Genomic DNA, 18,512 nt, shown 5'->3' on the forward strand with positions numbered 1-18,512 from the left:
GGACTGAACCAGAGGTCCAGCGGGGTGCGGAGGTGGGTCGTTGGGTACAGGAGACAGTGAGGACTACAACATGGACTGAACCAGAGGTCCAGCGGGGTAAGGAGGTGGGTCGTTGAGTACAGGAGACAGTGAGGACTACAACATGGACTGAACCAGAGGTCCAGCGGGGTGCGGAGGTGGGTCATTGACTACAGGAGACAGTGAGGACTACAACATGGACTGAACCAGAGTTCCAGCGGAGTGCGGAGGTGGGTCATTGACTACAGGAGACAGTGAGGACTACAACATGGACTGAACCAGAGGTCCAGCGGGGTGCGGAGGTGGGTTGTTGAGTACAGGAGACAGTGAGGACTACAACATGGACTGAACCAGAGGTCCAGCGGGGTGCGGAGGTGGGTCGATGGGTACAGGAGACAGTGAGGACTACAACATGGACTGAACCAGAGGTCCAGCGGGGTGCGGAGGTGGGTCGTTGAGTACAGGAGACAGTGAGGACTACAACATGGACTGAACCAGAGGTCCAGCGGGGTGCGGAGGTGGGTTGTTGAGTACAGGAGACAGTGAGGACTACAACATGGACTGAACCAGAGGTCCAGCGGGGTGCGGAGGTGGGTCGTTGAGTACAGGAGACAGTGAGGACTACAACATGGACTGAACCAGAGGTCCAGCGGGGTGCGGAGGTGGGTCGTTGAGTACAGGAGACAGTGAGGACTACAACATGGACTGAACCAGAGGTCCAGCGGGGTGCGGAGGTGGGTCGTTGAGTACAGGAGACAGTGAGGACTACAACATGGACTGAACCAGAGGTCCAGCGGGGTGCGGAGGTGGGTTGTTGAGTACAGGAGACAGTGAGGACTACAACATGGACTGAACCAGAGGTCCAGCGGGGTGCGGAGGTGGGTCGATGGGTACAGGAGACAGTGAGGACTACAACATGGACTGAACCAGAGGTCCAGCGGGGTGCGGAGGTGGGTCGTTGAGTACAGGAGACAGTGAGGACTACAACATGGACTGAACCAGAGGTCCAGCGGGGTGCGGAGGTGGGTTGTTGAGTACAGGAGACAGTGAGGACTACAACATGGACTGAACCAGAGGTCCAGCGGGGTGCGGAGGTGGGTCGTTGAGTACAGGAGACAGTGAGGACTACAACATGGACTGAACCAGAGGTCCAGCGGGGTGCGGAGGTGGGTCGTTGAGTACAGGAGACAGTGAGGACTACAACATGGACTGAACCAGAAGGTCCAGCGGGGTGCGGAGGTGGGTCGTTGAGTACAGGAGACAGTGAGGACTACAACATGGACTGAACCAGAGGTCCAGCGGGGTGCAGAGGTGGGTCGTTGAGTACAGGAGACAGTGAGGACTACAACATGGACTGAACCAGAGGTCCAGCGGGGTGCAGAGGTGGGTCGTTGAGTACAGGAGACAGTGAGGACTACAACATGGACTGAACCAGAGGTCCAGCGGGGTGCGGAGGTGGGTCGTTGAGTACAGGAGACAGTGAGGACTACAACATGGACTGAACCAGAGGTCCAGCGGGGTGCAGAGGTGGGTCGTTGGGTACAGGAGACAGTGAGGACTACAACATGGACTGAACCAGAGGTCCAGCGGGGTGCGGAGGTGGGTCGTTGAGTACAGGAGACAGTGAGGACTACAACATGGACTGAACCAGAGGTCCAGCGGGGTGCAGAGGTGGGTCGTTGGGTACAGGAGACAGTGAGGACTACAACATGGACTGAACAAGAGGTCCAGCGGGGTGCGGAGGTGGGTCGTTGGGTACAGGAGACAGTGAGGACTACAACATGGACTGAACCAGATGTCCAGCGGGGTGCGGAGGTGGGTCGTTGAGTACAGGAGACAGTGAGGACTACAACATGGACTGAACCAGAGGTCCAGCGGGGTGCGGAGGTGGGCAGCTGGGTACAGGCAGTACAACGCTCACGTACAACAGTTACAGAACTAGCAATATATGAGTAACATAAGTTATGTCTGCGTTGTTGGAGTTGATGCTGCCGTCTGTGGACTCCTTGCGTATATAGTATTATGTAGTATTGTGCAGTACTATGGTAGTATTAGTTTATAACGTACATTCTGTCAAAGCTGTCAGAGTTGGTGCTGGATGGACAGATGGATGGTAATATAATGATAGATGGATGGTAATATAATGACAGATGGATGGTAATATAATGACAGATGGATGGTAATATAATGATAGATGGATGGTAATATAATGACAGATGGATGGTAATATAATGACAGATGGATGGTAATATAATGACAGATGGATGGTAATATAATGATAGATGGATGGTAATATAATGACAGATGGATGGTAATATAATGACAGATGGATGGTAATATAATGACAGATGGATGGTAATATAATGACAGATGGAAGGTAATATAATGATAGATGGATGGTAATATAATGACAGATGGATGGTAATATAATGACAGATGGATGGTAATATAATGACAGCTGGATGGTAATATAATGACAGATGGATGGTAATATAATGACAGATGGATGGTAATATAATGACAGATGGATGGTAATATAATGACAGATGGATGGTAATATAATGACAGATGGATGGTAATATAATGACAGATGGATGGTAATATAATGATAGATGGATGCATGGTAATATAATGACAGATGGATGGTAATATAATGACAGATGGATGGTAATATAATGACAGATGGATGGTAATATAATGATAGATGGATGGTAATATAATGACAGATGGATGGTAATATAATGACAGATGGATGGTAATATAATGACAGATGATGGTAATATAATGACAGATGGATGGTAATATAATGACAGATGGATGGTAATATAATGATAGATGGATGGTAATATAATGACAGATGGATGGTAATATAATGACAGATGGATGGTAATATAATGACAGATGGATGGTAATATAATGACAGATGGATGGTAATATAATGACAGATGGATGGTAATATAATGATAGATGGATGGTAATATAATGACAGATGGATGGTAATATAATGACAGATGGATGGTAATATAATGACAGATGGATGGTAATATAATGACAGATGGATGGTAATATAATGATAGATGGATGGTAATATAATGACAGATGGATGGTAATATAATGACAGATGGATGGTAATATAATGACAGATGGATGGTAATATAATGATAGATGGATGGTAATATAATGACAGATGGATGGTAATATAATGATAGATGGATGGATGGTAATATAATGACAGATGGATGGTAATATAATGACAGATGGATGGTAATATAATGATAGATGGATGGTAATATAATGACAGATGGATGGTAATATAATGACAGATGGATGGTAATATAATGACAGATGGATGGTAATATAATGATAGATGGATGGATGGTAATATAATGACAGATGGATGGTAATATAATGACAGATGGATGGTAATATAATGACAGATGGATGGTAATATAATGACAGATGGATGGTAATATAATGACAGATGGATGGTAATATAATGACAGATGGATGGTAATATAATGACAGATGGATGGTAATATAATGACAGATGGATGGTAATATAATGATAGATGGATGGTAATATAATGACAGATGGATGGTAATATAATGACAGATGGATGGTAATATAATGACAGATGGATGGTAATATAATGACAGATGGATGGTAATATAATGACAGATGGATGGTAATATAATGATAGATGGATGGTAATATAATGACAGATGGATGGTAATATAATGACAGATGGATGGTAATATAATGACAGATGGATGGTAATATAATGATAGATGGATGGATGGTAATATAATGAAAGATGGATGGTAATATAATGACAGATGGATGGTAATATAATGATAGATGGATGGATGGTAATATAATGACAGATGGATGGTAATATAATGACAGATGGATGGTAATATAATGACAGATGGATGGTAATATAATGATAGATGGATGGTAATATAATGACAGATGGATGGTAATATAATGACAGATGGATGGTAATATAATGACAGATGGATGGTAATATAATGACAGATGGATGGTAATATAATGATAGATGGATGGTAATATAATGACAGATGGATGGTAATATAATGACAGATGGATGGTAATATAATGACAGATGGATGGTAATATAATGACAGATGGATGGTAATATAATGACAGATGGATGGTAATATAATGACAGATGGATGGTAATATAATGATAGATGGATGGTAATATAATGACAGATGGATGGTAATATAATGACAGATGGATGGTAATATAATGACAGATGGATGGTAATATAATGACAGATGGATGGTAATATAATGATAGATGGATGGTAATATAATGACAGATGGATGGTAATATAATGACAGATGGATGGTAATATAATGACAGATGGATGGTAATATAATGACAGATGGATGGTAATATAATGACAGATGGATGGTAATATAATGACAGATGGATGGTAATATAATGACAGATGGATGGTAATATAATGACAGATGGATGGTAATATAATGATAGATAGATGGATGGTATTATAATGATAGATGGATGGTAATATAATGACAGATGGATGGTAATATAATGACAGATGGATGGTAATATAATGACAGATGGATGGTAATATAATGACAGATGGATGGTAATATAATGACAGATGGATGGTAATATAATGACAGATGGATGGTAATATAATGACAAATGGATGGTAATATAATGATAGATGGATGGTAATATAATGACAGATGGATGGTAATATAATGACAGATGGATGGTAATATAATGACAGATGGATGGTAATATAATGACAGATGGATGGTAATATAATGACAGATGGATGGTAATATAATGATAGATGGATGGTAATATAATGACAGATGGATGGTAATATAATGACAGATGGATGGTAATATAATGATAGATGGATGGTAATATAATGACAGATGGATGGTAATATAATGACAGATGGATGGTAATATAATGACAGATGGATGGTAATATAATGACAGATGGATGGTAATATAATGATAGAAGGATGGTAATATAATGACAGATGGATGGTAATATAATGACAGATGGATGGTAATATAATGACAGATGGATGGTAATATAATGACAGATGGATGGTAATATAATGACAGATGGATGGTAATATAATGACAGATGGATGGTAATATAATGACAGATGGATGGTAATATAATGACAGATGGATGGATGGTAATATAATGACAGATGGATGGTAATATAATGACAGATGGATGGTAATATAATGACAGATGGATGGTAATATAATGACAGATGGATGGTAATATAATGACAGATGGATGGTAATATAATGACAGATGGATGGTAATATAATGACAGATGGATGGTAATATAATGACAGATGGATTGTAATATAATGACAGATGGATGGTAATATAATGACAGATGGATGGTAATATAATGACAGATGGATGGTAATATAATGACATATGGATGGTAATATAATGATAGATGGATGGTAATATAATGATAGATGGATGGTAATATAATGACAGATGGATGGTAATATAATGATAGATGGATGGATGGTAATATAATGACAGATGGATGGTAATATAATGACAGATGGATGGTAATATAATGACAGATGGATGGTAATATAATGACAGATGGATGGTAATATAATGACAGATGGATGGTAATATAATGACAGATGGATGGTAATATAATGACAGATGGATGTTAATATAATGATAGATGGATGGATGGTAATATAATGACAGATGGATGGTAATATAATGACAGATGGATGGTAATATAATGACAGATGGATTTTAATATAATGACAGATGGATGGTAATATAATGATAGATGGATGGATGGTAATATAATGACAGATGGATGGTAATATAATGACAGATGGATGGTATTATAATGACAGATGGATGGTAATATAATGACAGATGGATGGTAATATAATGACAGATGGATGGTAATATAATGACAGATGGATGGTAATATAATGATAGATGGATGGTAATATAATGACAGATGGATGGTAATATAATGACAGATGGATGGTAATATAATGACAGATGGATGGTAATATAATGACAGATGGATGGTAATATAATGACAGATGGATGGTAATATAATGATAGATGGATGGATGGTAATATAATGACAGATGGATGGTAATATAATGACAGATGGATGGTAATATAATGATAGATGGATGGATGGTAATATAATGACAGATGGATGGTAATATAATGACAGATGGATGGTAATATAATGACAGATAGATGGTAATATAATGATAGATGGATGGTAATATAATGACAGATGGATGGTGATATAATGACAGATGGATGGTAATATAATGATAGATGGATGGTAATATAATGACAGATGGATGGTAATATAATGACAGATGGATGGTAATATAATGACAGATGGATGGTAATATAATGACAGATGGATGGTAATATAATGACAGATGGATGGTAATATAATGACAGATGGATGGTAATATAATGACAGATGGATGGTAATATAATGACAGATGGATGGTAATATAATGACAGATGGATGGTAATATAATGACAGATGGATGGTAATATAATGACAGATGGATGGTAATATAATGACAAATGGATGGTAATATAATGATAGATGGATGGTAATATAATGACAGATGGATGGTAATATAATGATAGATGGATGGTAATATAATGACAGATGGATGGTAATATAATGACAGATGGATGGTAATATAATGACAGATGGATGGTAATATAATGACAGATGGATGGTAATATAATGACAGATGGATGGTAATATAATGACAGATGGATGGTAAAATAATGACAGATGGATGCTAATATAATGATAGATGGATGGTAATATAATGACAAATGGATGGTAATATAATGACAGATGGCTGGTAATATAATGACAGATGGATGGTAATATAATGACAGATGGATGGTAATATAATGACAGATGGATGGTAATATAATGACAGATGGATGGTAATATAATGACAGATGGATGGTAATATAATGACAGATGGATGGTAATATAATGACAGATGGATGGATGGTAATATAATGACAGATGGATGGTAATATAATGACAGATGGATGGTAATATAATGACAGATGGATGGTAATATAATGACAGATGGATGGTAATATAATGATAGTATTAGTAACGTACGTTCCGTCTGAGCTGTTGGAGTTGGTGCTACCGTCCGTGGACTCCTTGCTGCCCTGTCGCGTGACCCGGTTCCTCATCTCCACAGCGATACCCGTCTCCGTGCTCCGTCTGATCGTACTGCGCAGCTTCTTCGCTCGTTCTTCTGGAGATAAGAGGTCAGAGGTCAGGGGTTAGAGGTTAAAGGTTAGCGGTTTAAAGGACCGCTCAAGACCTTTCTGAAGACTTCTAGTATCTAGTATCGAAGTAGTGTATCTGACAACAACGAGTCAAGGTTTAAAGGTGCACTATGCAGAAATCGCTCCGCCATTTCATGTTTGCTAAAATACGAATAGTTAACCTCATTTCTGTTTATGTGACAAAACAAAGCATAGAGAATGTAGATAATCATTGAACCATCTAAAACGCTATGAAATATATTTTCATTTACCAGAAATATTGTATTTTTATATGTTTGAGGGTGGTGTACAAAACTGAAAGTAAAAAATGAAAAAACTAAAATTAAGAACGGGAACCATAGAAATATAGCACATAAAACAGGCCTTTCCTATACACTAAAACATTCACACGAGTTTCCCATCAGTTCCACCAGAGGCCTGTCCTCTAAACTAAAACATTCACACTAGTTTCCCATCACTTCCACCAGAGGCCTGTCCTCTACACTCAAGCATTCACAATAGTTTCTCACACTCTCTCATTCTCTTTCTCACCAAATCTCTCTCTTTACTCTCTATCTCCATCTCTCTCTCCACCCTCTCCCTCTATCTCACACCATAGTAAATCAGCAATGGAAAGGATGGATGTATGACGAAGGAAACAAAGAAAGAGTGTAAGAGGAACTGTTTATGCAAAGAGAAAATCTCCCCAGCTAGCTCTCTGCTGTATCTCCCCAGCTACCTCTCTGCTGCATCACCCGGCTAGCTCTCTGCTGCATATCCCCAGCTAGCTCTCTGTTGTATCTCCCCGGCTAGCTCTCTGTTGTATCTCCCTGGCTAGCTCTCTGCTGTATCTCCCCGGCTAGCTCTCTGCTGTATCTCCCCGGCTAGCTCTCTGTTGTATCTCCCCAGCTAGCTCTCTGTTGTATCTCCCCGGCTAGCTCTCTGTTGTATCTCCCCAGCTACCTCTCTGCTGCATCACCCGGCTAGCTCTCTGCTGCATCTCCCCAGCTAGCTCTCTGTTGTATCTCCCCGGCTAGCTCTCTGTTGTATCTCCCCAGCTACCTCTCTGCTGCATCACCCGGCTAGCTCTCTGTTGTATCTCCCCGGCTAGCTCTCTGTTGTATCTCCCCGGCTAGCTCTCTGTTGTATCTCCCCAGCTACCTCTCTGCTGCATCACCCGGCTAGCTCTCTGCTGCATCTCCCCGGCTAGCTCTCTGTTGCATCTCCCCGGCTAGCTCTCTGTTGTATCTCCCCGGCTAGCTCTCTGTTGTATCTCCCTGGCTAGCTCTCTGTTGTATCTCCCCGGCTAGCTCTCTGTTGCATCTCCCCGGCTAGCTCTCTGTTGTATCTCCCCAGCTAGCTCTCTGTTGTATCTCCCCAGCTAGCTCTCTGTTGTATCTCCCCGGCTAGCTCTCTGTTGTATCTCCCCGGCTAGCTCTCTGTTGCATCTCCCCGGCTACCTCTCTGCTGCATCACCCGGCTAGCTCTCTGCTGCATCTCCCCGGCTAGCTCTCTGTTGTATCTCCCCAGCTAGCTCTCTGCTGTATCTCCCTGGCTAGCTCTCTGCTGTATCTCCCCGGCTAGCTCTCTGCTGTATCTCCCCAGCTAGCTCTCTGCTGTATCTCCCCGGCTAGCTCTCTGCTGCATCTCCCCGGGTAGCTCTCTGTTGTATCTCCCCGGCTAGCTCTCTGTTGTATCTCCCCGGCTAGCTCTCTGTTGTATCTCCCCGGCTAGCTCTCTGCTGCATCTCCCCGGCTAGCTCTCTGTTGTATCTCCCTGGCTACCTCTCTGTTGTATCTCCCTGGCTAGCTCTCTGTTGTATCTCCCCGGCTAGCTCTCTGTTGTATCTCCCCGGCTAGCTCTCTGTTGTATCTCCCCGGCTAGCTCTCTGCTGCATCTCCCCGGCTAGCTCTCTGTTGTATCTCCCTGGCTACCTCTCTGTTGTATCTCCCTGGCTAGCTCTCTGTTGTATCTCCCCGGCTAGCTCTCTGCTGCATCTCCCCGGCTAGCTCTCTGTTGTATCTCCCCGGCTAGCTCTCTGTTGTATCTCCCCGGCTAGCTCTCTGCTGTATCTCCCCGGCTAGCTCTCTGTTGTATCTCCCCGGCTAGCTCTCTGCTGTATCTCCCTGGCTAGCTCTCTGTTGTATCTCCCCAGCTAGCTCTCTGCTGTATCTCCCCGGCTAGCTCTCTGCTGTATCTCCCTGGCTAGCTCTCTGCTGTATCTCCCCGGCTAGCTCTCTGCTGTATCTCCCTGGCTAGCCTTCTGCTGTATCTCGCTGACTAGCTCTCTGCTGTATCTCCCTGGCTAGCTCTCTGCTGTATCTCCCTGGCTAGCTCTCTGCTGTATCTCCCCGGCTAGCTCTCTGCTGTATCTCCCCGGCTAGCTCTCTGCTGTATCTCCCTGGCTAGCTCTCTGCTGTATCTCCCCGGCTAGCTCTCTGCTGCATCACCCGGCTAGCTCCACGCTGCATCTCCCCGGCTAGCTCTCTGCTGCAGCTCTGGTGACCGTAGCAACCGAGACAGACAGTCCAGATGATAAGAGACTAAAAATACACTAATCTCCTCACATGCACACAAACACACATGCAGACACACACAGCGATCGATGTGGGGTTATTAATGGAGTTAGTATGTGGGAGGTCTAGGGGGAGGCAGTGGACACTTGTGATTTAGAGTATGGGGAGGTAGGGGGAGACAGTGGACCCTGGTGATTTAGAGTATGGGGAGGTAGGGGGGAGACAGTGGACCCTGGTGATTTAGAGTATGGGGAGGTAGGGGGGAGACAGTGGACCCTGGTGATTTAGAGTATGGGGAGGTAGGGGGGAGACAGTGGACACTGGTGATTTAGAGTATGGGGAGGTAGGGGGGAGACAGTGGACCCTGGTGATTTAGAGTATGGGGAGGTAGGGGGGAGACAGTGGACACTGGTGATTTAGAGTATGGGGAGGTAGGGGGGAGGCAGTGGACACTGGTGATTTAGAGTATGGGGAGGTAGGGGGGAGGCAGTGGACACTGGTGATTTAGAGTATGGGGAGGTAGAGGGGAGGCAGTGGACACTGGTGATTTAGAGTATGGGGAGGTAGAGGGGAGGCAGTGGACACTGGTGATTTAGAGTATGGGGAGGTAGGGGGGAAGCAGTGGACACTGGTGATTTAGAGTATGGGGAGGTAGAGGGGAGGCAGTGGACACTGGTGATTTAGAGTATGGGGAGGTAGGGGGCAGACAGTGGACACTGGTGATTTAGAGTATGGGGAGGTAGAGGGGAGGCAGTGGACACTGGTGATTTAGAGTATGGGGAGGTAGGGGGGAGACAGTGGACACTGGTGATTTAGAGTATGGGGAGGTAGAGGGGAGGCAGTGGACACTGGTGATTTAGAGTATGGGGAGCTAGGGGGAGACAGTGGACACTGGTGATTTAGAGTATGGGGAGGTAGGGGGGAGGCAGTGGACACTGGTGATTTAGAATATGGGGAGGTAGGGGGGAGACAGTGGACACTGGTGATTTAGAGTATTGGGAGCTAGGGGGAGACAGTGGACACTGGTGATTTTGTCAAACTACAGTGAGACTCCTTAAGTATGCCCTGATCCACGGGAAATATTTGAGGGTCTCTATGCAATGCCCTAGGTAAGGGGAAATTATTCCTTAAAGGTAAATCCTGGTGACTTCTTGCCGTGGGCTCAAAACGAAAGAGAAAGTCCTACCTGCTCGCTCTAATTGTGTAGTACCTCATCTGTTCTCCTTTTTGTTTTGTGAACTTCTCGGGCATGTTCTCTGTTAAACAGGCTATGGGAATTTTTGTAACTTTTACGACCTTAGCTTAGTACTAGTTTTACCATGGGATGGGCCCCAGCCATCAACCTGTAAGTCTCTGCTCTTTAATTACTTGTTACTTTTATCTCTTATTCTTATCCGTATTTTTTGTAACTGCATTGTTGGTTAGGGGCTCGTAAGTAAGCATTTCACTGTAAGGTCTACACCTGTTGTATACGGCGCTTGTGACTAATAAAATTTGACTTGATATGTGGTTATGTTTTAGTTGTGTTGTGTTTAAAAATTAAATGTAGGCGGTAGATCAGCTTTAACCTCTTGAGAATACAGGGGGTGCTGTTTCAACTTCGACATTTTGCGTTCCCAAATTAAACTGCCTCGTACTCAATTCTTGCTCGTACAATATGCATATTATTATTACTATTGGATAGAAAACAATCTCTAGTTTCTAAAACCGTTTGAATTATGTCTGTGGGTGAACCAGAAGTCTTTCTGCAGCGAAAATCATGACAGGAACTGCGAAGGTCTGAAAACTAGGCTCTGATCTCGGATCAGTTTAAAGCTCTGTATGTGTCCTATGGGTCGAAATGAACTGCACCCGCCTTCCCCTGGATGTCAGTAACCAATGAGAAGTGGAATGGAGTCTCTACGTATTTCTCAGACTTTATAAAAGGCCATGGAGTGGGATGTCCGTTCTTTTGGACGCTCGTCAAGACGCAAGAGAGGACATCAGAATGGCATGCTCAAAAGCTCTCGTTATCGGCCTAAGATATATCCGTCTGTGATTTAATTCGATATAGGTGTTAGAAACATCATAACGAAGTTATTTTAAACCGATTCATATCAGTTTATGCGAGTATATTGCTATTTTCGGAATTTTCGTAGTATTGCGTTTGGAGGATTTGGACATGTGTGTGCTACGTAGCTATTGTTAGCTACTAATTCCGAAGTTGAAGAGGACGTTTTACAACAAAGCAACGATTCTTTTGGACAAAGGACACCTTGCCCAAGATTCTGATGGAAGCTCAACTAATAGTAAGAACTATTTATGATGTTAATTCGTTGTTCTGTGGAAAAATGCAAAAGTATTTTTCGGCCATTATTGCGGCACTGGTCTGGCTGTAACGCACACTGTATGTCTAGTAACGTTAATTTAAAAAATCTAACACAGCGGTTGCATTAACTAATGCATCTTTCGATTGCTGTCCAAACTGTATTTTTTTAGTCAAGTTTTCGATTATTTATTGATTAGATTAGGTGCCTTTCCAAGATGGCGCCGGACAGAATGCATGCCATGTTTTTACTGATTACATTGCATAACCACGATTTGTGCTGCTAAATATGCACATTTTCGAACAAAAGCTATATGCATTGTGTAATATGATGTTACAGGACTGTCATCTGATGAAGTATATCAAGGTTAGTAAAATTATATATCTTTTGCTGGGTTGTTACGATCGCTAACCTGTGCTGCTGGTAAATTGCTTGTGTTTCTGGCTATTGTGGTAAACTCATATAATGCTATATTGTGTTTTCGCCGTAAAACACTTAAAAAATCTGACATATTGGCTGGATTCACAAGATGTTGGGCTTTCATTTGCTGTACGCTGTGTATTTTTCAGAAATGTTTTAAGATGAGTAATTAGTTATTTGACGTTGGTCTCTGTAATTATTCTGGCAGCTTCGGCACTATTTCAGATTGCAGCTGCAATGTAGAACTGTGATTTATACCTGAAAAATTCAAATTTTTCTAAAAAAACATATGCTATACCATAAATATGTTATCAGACTGTCATCTTATGAAGTTGTTTCTTGGTTAGTGGCTATATATATCTTTATTTAGTCGAATTAGTGATAGCTACCCATGCAGGAAAAAAATGGTGGATAAAAAAAGTTGTGTCTTTTGCTATCGTGGTTAGCTAATAGATTTACATATTGTGTCTTCCCTGTAAAACATTTTAAAAATCAGAAATGATGGCTGGATTCACAAGATCTGTATCTTTCATCTGGTGTCTTGGACTTGTGATTTAATGATATTTAGATGCTAGTATTTACTTGTGACGCTATGCTAGGCTATGCTAGTCAGCTTTTTTTACTGTGGGGGGTGCTCCCGGAACCGGGATGGTGACTCGTGAGAAGTTAATTCTGCAGATAGATTGTGGCGTCTATCAATGTAAATGTCTGCATCATTTCCAATCTCCCATGTTTTTGTAAATATATATATATACAGTATATATATATATATTTTTAAATATATTTTCCTTTATTATTTTCTCCTAACCCTACCCACCCATCTCCTAATTAGAGTAAACTAATGGACAACAACACTTAGGCTTCTACTTCCAGGTTATACATACTATATACATGTTACGGACACAGTTTATATTACATTCGTTATCTTTTGTTTGTTTTTAGTCACATCCTTCAGCTCCCCTCAACCCCTCCCATCTATCTCTGAACACCATCCAGTCCCATCATTCAGCTCCACTCAACCCCTCCCATCTATCTCTGAACACCTTCCAGTCCCACCCTTCAGCTCCCCTCAACCGCCCCCATCTATCTCTGAACACCATCCCGTTTCTATTTGCCATATATTTTTCAACGTTGCTGTTTCACAAAAGTTCTGAACCTTTCTATTCTCATAGAATTAAAGATGAACAGTTTTGAGTCCAGTTTTGTTTTGCGTATCAGTTCATAAACCATGTGCCATGGAATCGGTACATCGAAAATCTCTTCCCAACTATTTTGCAATTTATATGGCACAGCTGTCAATTTGTTGGTCCTGAAATGAAGTTGGTATACTTTTTTATTTATCACAATTTTCTTTAGCCATAGATGGTCTCTAATGCAGACAAGATTACTTTCTTCCCCTTCCACTTGCCTCTTCCATTTTTGCAGTAATGCTACTGTCTATAACTTAATGGGGACAACAACCACCCGAGCCACTGCCTGTTCACCCCGCTGTCATCCAGAAGGCGAGGTCAGTACAGGTGTATCAAAGCTGGGACCGAGAGACTGAAAAACAGCTTCTATCTCAAGGCCACCAGACTGTTAAACAGCCATCACTAACACAGAGAGGCTGCTGCCTACATACAGACTTGAAATAATTGGCCACTTTAATAAATGGAACACTAGTCACTTTAATAATGTCACTTTAATAATGTTTACATATCTTGCATTACTCATCTCATCTGTACTGTATTTTATACCATCTATTGTATCTTGCCTATGCCGCTCTGTCATTGCTCATCCATATATTTATATGTATATATTCTGAGTCCATTCCTTTACTTAGATTTGTGTGTGTTAGGTAGTTGTTGGAGAATTGTTAGATGACTTGTTAGATATTACTGCACTGCAGGAACTAGAAGCACAAGCATTTCACTACACTCACATTAACATCTGCTAACCATGTGTATGTGACCAATACAATTGGATTGGATTTGATTTGCGTGCTTCCCTCATCAGTAATCTATCGCAGATTTTTTTTTAAACAACTACAAACGGACACGGCCATCTATTGCTGCTCGTAAACATATGAACAGGTCTAGACAATAGAGACCCATCTATTGTTGCTCGTGAACATATGAACAGGTCTAGACAATAGAGACCCATCTATTGTTGCTCGTAAACATATGAACAGGTCTAGACAATAGAGACCCATCTATTGCTGCTCGTAAACATATGAACAGGTCTAGACAATAGAGACCCATCTATTGCTGCTCGTAAACATATGAACAGGTCTAGACAATAGAGACCCATCTATTGCTGCTCGTAAACATATGAACAGGTCTAGACAATAGAGACCCATCTATTGCTGCTCGTAAACATATGAACAGGTCTAGACAATAGAGACCCATCCACTTAGCTAGATGCGTCTGAGGGATTGATTTGGTTTGATATATAAAAAAAAAGAAGATAAATATAACCTTTATTTAATTAGGCAAGTCAGTTAAGAACAAATTCGTATTTACATGACGGCCTGCCGGGGAACAGTGAGTTAACTGCTTTGTTCAGGGGCAGAACGACAGATTTTTATATTGTGACCTGGGGGATTCAATCTAACAACCTTTCGGTTACTGACCCAACGCTCTAACCACTAGGCTACCTGCCTCTAACCACTAGGCTACCTGCCTCCAACCACTAGGCTACCTGCCTCTAACCACTAGGCTACCTGCCTCTAACCACTAGGCTACCTGCCTCTAACCACTAGGCTACCTGCCTCTAACCACTAGGCTACCTGCCTCCAACCACTAGGCTACCTGCCTCTAACCACTAGGCTACCTGCCTCTAACCACTAGGCTACCTGCCTCTAACCACTAGGCTACCTGCCTCTAACCACTAGGCTACCTGCCTCTAACCACTAGGCTACCTGCCTCCAACCACTAGGCTACCTGCCTCTAACCACTAGGCTACCTGTCTCTAACCACTAGGCTACCTGCCTCTAACCACTAGGCTACCTGCCTCTAACCACTAGGCTACCTGCCTCTAACCACTAGGCTACCTGCCTCTAACCACTAGGCTACCTGCCTCCAACCACTAGGCTACCTGCCTCTAACCACTAGGCTACCTGTCTCTAACCACTAGGCTACCTGCCTCTAACCACTAGGCTACCTGCCTCTAACCACTAGGCTACCTGCCTCTAACCACTAGGCTACCTGCCTCCAACCACTAGGCTACCTGCCTCTAACCACTAGGCGACCTGTCTCTAACCACTAGGCTACCTGTCTCTAACCACTAGGCTACCTGCCTCTAACCACTAGGCTACCTGCCTCTAACCACTAGGCTACCTGCCTCTAACCACTAGGCTACCTGCCTCTAACCACTAGGCTACCTGCCTCTAACCACTAGGCTACCTGTCTCTAACCACTAGGCTACCTGCCTCTAACCACTAGGCTACCTGTCTCTAACCACTAGGCTACCTGCCTCTAACCACTAGGCTACCTGTCTCTAACCACTAGGCTACCTGCCTCTAACCACTAGGCTACCTGTCTCTAACCACTAGGCTACCTGCCTCTAACCACTAGGCTACCTGTCTCTAACCACTAGGCTACCTGCCTCTAACCACTAGGCTACCTGTCTCTAACCACTAGGCTACCTGCCTCTAACCACTAGGCTACCTGCCTCTAACCACTAGGCTACCTGTCTCTAACCACTAGGCTACCTGTCTCTAACAACTAGGCTACCTGCCTCTAACCACTAGGCTACCTGCCTCTAACCACTAGGCTACCTGTCTCTAACCACTAGGCTACCTGCCTCTAACCACTAGGCTACCTGCCTCTAACCACTAGGCTACCTGCCTCTAACCACTAGGCTACCTGCCTCTAACCACTAGGCTACCTGCCTCTAACCACTAGGCTACCTGCCTCCAACCACTAGGCTACCTGCCTCTAACCACTAGGCTACCTGCCTCCAACCACTAGGCTACCTGCCTCTAACCACTAGGCGACCTGCCTCTAACCACTAAGCTACCTACCTCTAACCACTAGGCTACCTGCCTCTAACCACTAGGTTACCTGCCTCTAACCACTAGGCTACCTGCCTCTAACCACTAGGCGACCTGCCTCTAACCACTAAGCTACCTACCTCTAACCACTAGGCTACCTGCCTCTAACCACTAGGTTACCTGCCTCTAACCACTAGGCTACCTGCCTCTAACCACTAGGCTACCTGCCTCTAACCACTAGGCTACCTGCCTCCAACCACTAGGCTACCTGCCTCTAACCACTAGGTTACCTGCCTCTAACCACTAGGCTACCTGCCTCTAACCACTAGGCTACCTGCCTCCAACCACTAGGCTACCTGCCTCTAACCACTAGGCTACCTGCCTCTAACCACTAGGCTACCTGCCTCCAACCACTAGGCTACCTGCCTCCAACCACTAGGCTACCTGCCTCTAACCACTAGGCTACCTGCCTCTAACCACTAAGCTACCTGCCTCTAACCACTAGGCTACCTGCCTCTAACCACTAGGCTACCTACCTCTAACCACTAGGCTACCTGCCTCTAACCACTAAGCTACCTGCCTCTAACCACTAGGCTACCTGCCTCTAACCACTAGGCTACCTGCCTCTAACCACTAGGCTACCTGCCGCGTGTTTACCAGAGAAAATGTGAAAAACAGCATGTCAGGAAATAGGCAGAGTAGATATAATGTATTTGTACCTGGAGATTTCTCCTTCTTGTAGGCTACTACTTTCACCACCTGGTTACTACACTACCTCACTCTGTTTAGCACGTGGCCTCGTGAATACTTAATGAGATATGGGTGGGGCTAAGGCTTAAGAGGGTGTGAACGATGCTGAATGGGAGTACTCAAAAAAAGAGCTCTTGAGTGTTAAAACGTTCAAGTGGATTATCTGGTACTTGTCTACAAGGTGGAATAACAAGTTTATCACATTTCAAATAAGCATAACTTCTCCATGTTTCCCCCAACTATACCATTTTGAAGCTCTGACGCTGTATTTTTTTATAACATATACAAACAAGACACTCTTGGGAAATGGTACAAGAGACTCGATTAGGAAATGTAGTCACATACACTGAGTGTCGTACCAAAGGCCCTTATCTATCGTTTTGTTGTTGTTGTTGCTATTCTACTTCTGAATGGCACACACACACAATCCATGTCTCAATTGTCTCAAGGCTTAAACATTCTTCTTTAACCCCGTCTCCTCCCGTTCATCTACACTGATTGAAGTGGATTTAACAGGTGACATCAATAAAGGATCATAGCTTTCACCTGGATTCACCTGGTCAGTCCATGTCATGGAAAGAGCAGGTGTTCCTAATGTTTAGTCCACTCAGTGTACGATAAAGATGTAATGTCGACAGGGTAGTAATATAGTGACGTAGGCTGTAAATAATGTAGGTTTTCTGGTACAGACTCCAACCGTTCCACAAGTGATTCTACAGGTCCCAGGTCTGTTATACCAGTGTTACATCACTATAGACTCCAACAGTTCCACTAGTGATTCTACAGGTCCCAGGTCTGTTATACCAGTGTTACATCACTATAGACTCCAACAGTTCCACTAGTGATTCTACAGGTCCCAGGTCTGTTATACCAGTGTTACATCACTATAGACTCCAACCGTTCCACAAGTGATTCTACAGGTCCCAGGTCTGTTATACCAGTGTTACATCACTATAGACTCCAACAGTTCCACTAGTGATTCTACAGGTCCCAGGTCTGTTATACCAGTGTTACATCACTATAGACTCCAACAGTTCCACTAGTGATTCTACAGGTCCCAGGTCTGTTATACCAGTGTTACATCACTATAGACTCCAACTGTTCCACTAGTGATTCTACAGGTCCCAGGTCTGTTATACCAGTGTTACATCACTATAGACTCCAA

The 18,512-nt window shown here is 43.2% G+C and overlaps 1 protein-coding gene across 3 annotated transcripts in view; it reads right to left on the reverse strand.

Annotated features, from left to right (window-relative positions):
* LOC139558945 (regulating synaptic membrane exocytosis protein 3-like) overlaps positions 1–18,512 on the reverse strand; it is a 155,128-nt gene that overhangs the window by 22,579 nt on the left and 114,037 nt on the right. For 2 of the 3 annotated variants that reach the window (XR_011671666.1, XM_071374461.1), the window contains exon 3: positions 7,228–7,369. Coding sequence is in view for 2 of the 3 variants with exons in the window: in XM_071374461.1 (XP_071230562.1) it covers positions 7,228–7,369 (142 nt within the window). In the remaining variant the exon portion in view is untranslated. The remainder of the gene's footprint in view (positions 1–7,227; positions 7,370–18,512) is intronic. The other variant, XM_071374462.1, reaches the window with a different exon arrangement.

Source organism: Salvelinus alpinus, chromosome 29 (genome assembly GCF_045679555.1).
Source record: "Salvelinus alpinus chromosome 29, SLU_Salpinus.1, whole genome shotgun sequence".
Lineage (NCBI taxonomy): Eukaryota > Metazoa > Chordata > Actinopteri > Salmoniformes > Salmonidae > Salvelinus > Salvelinus alpinus.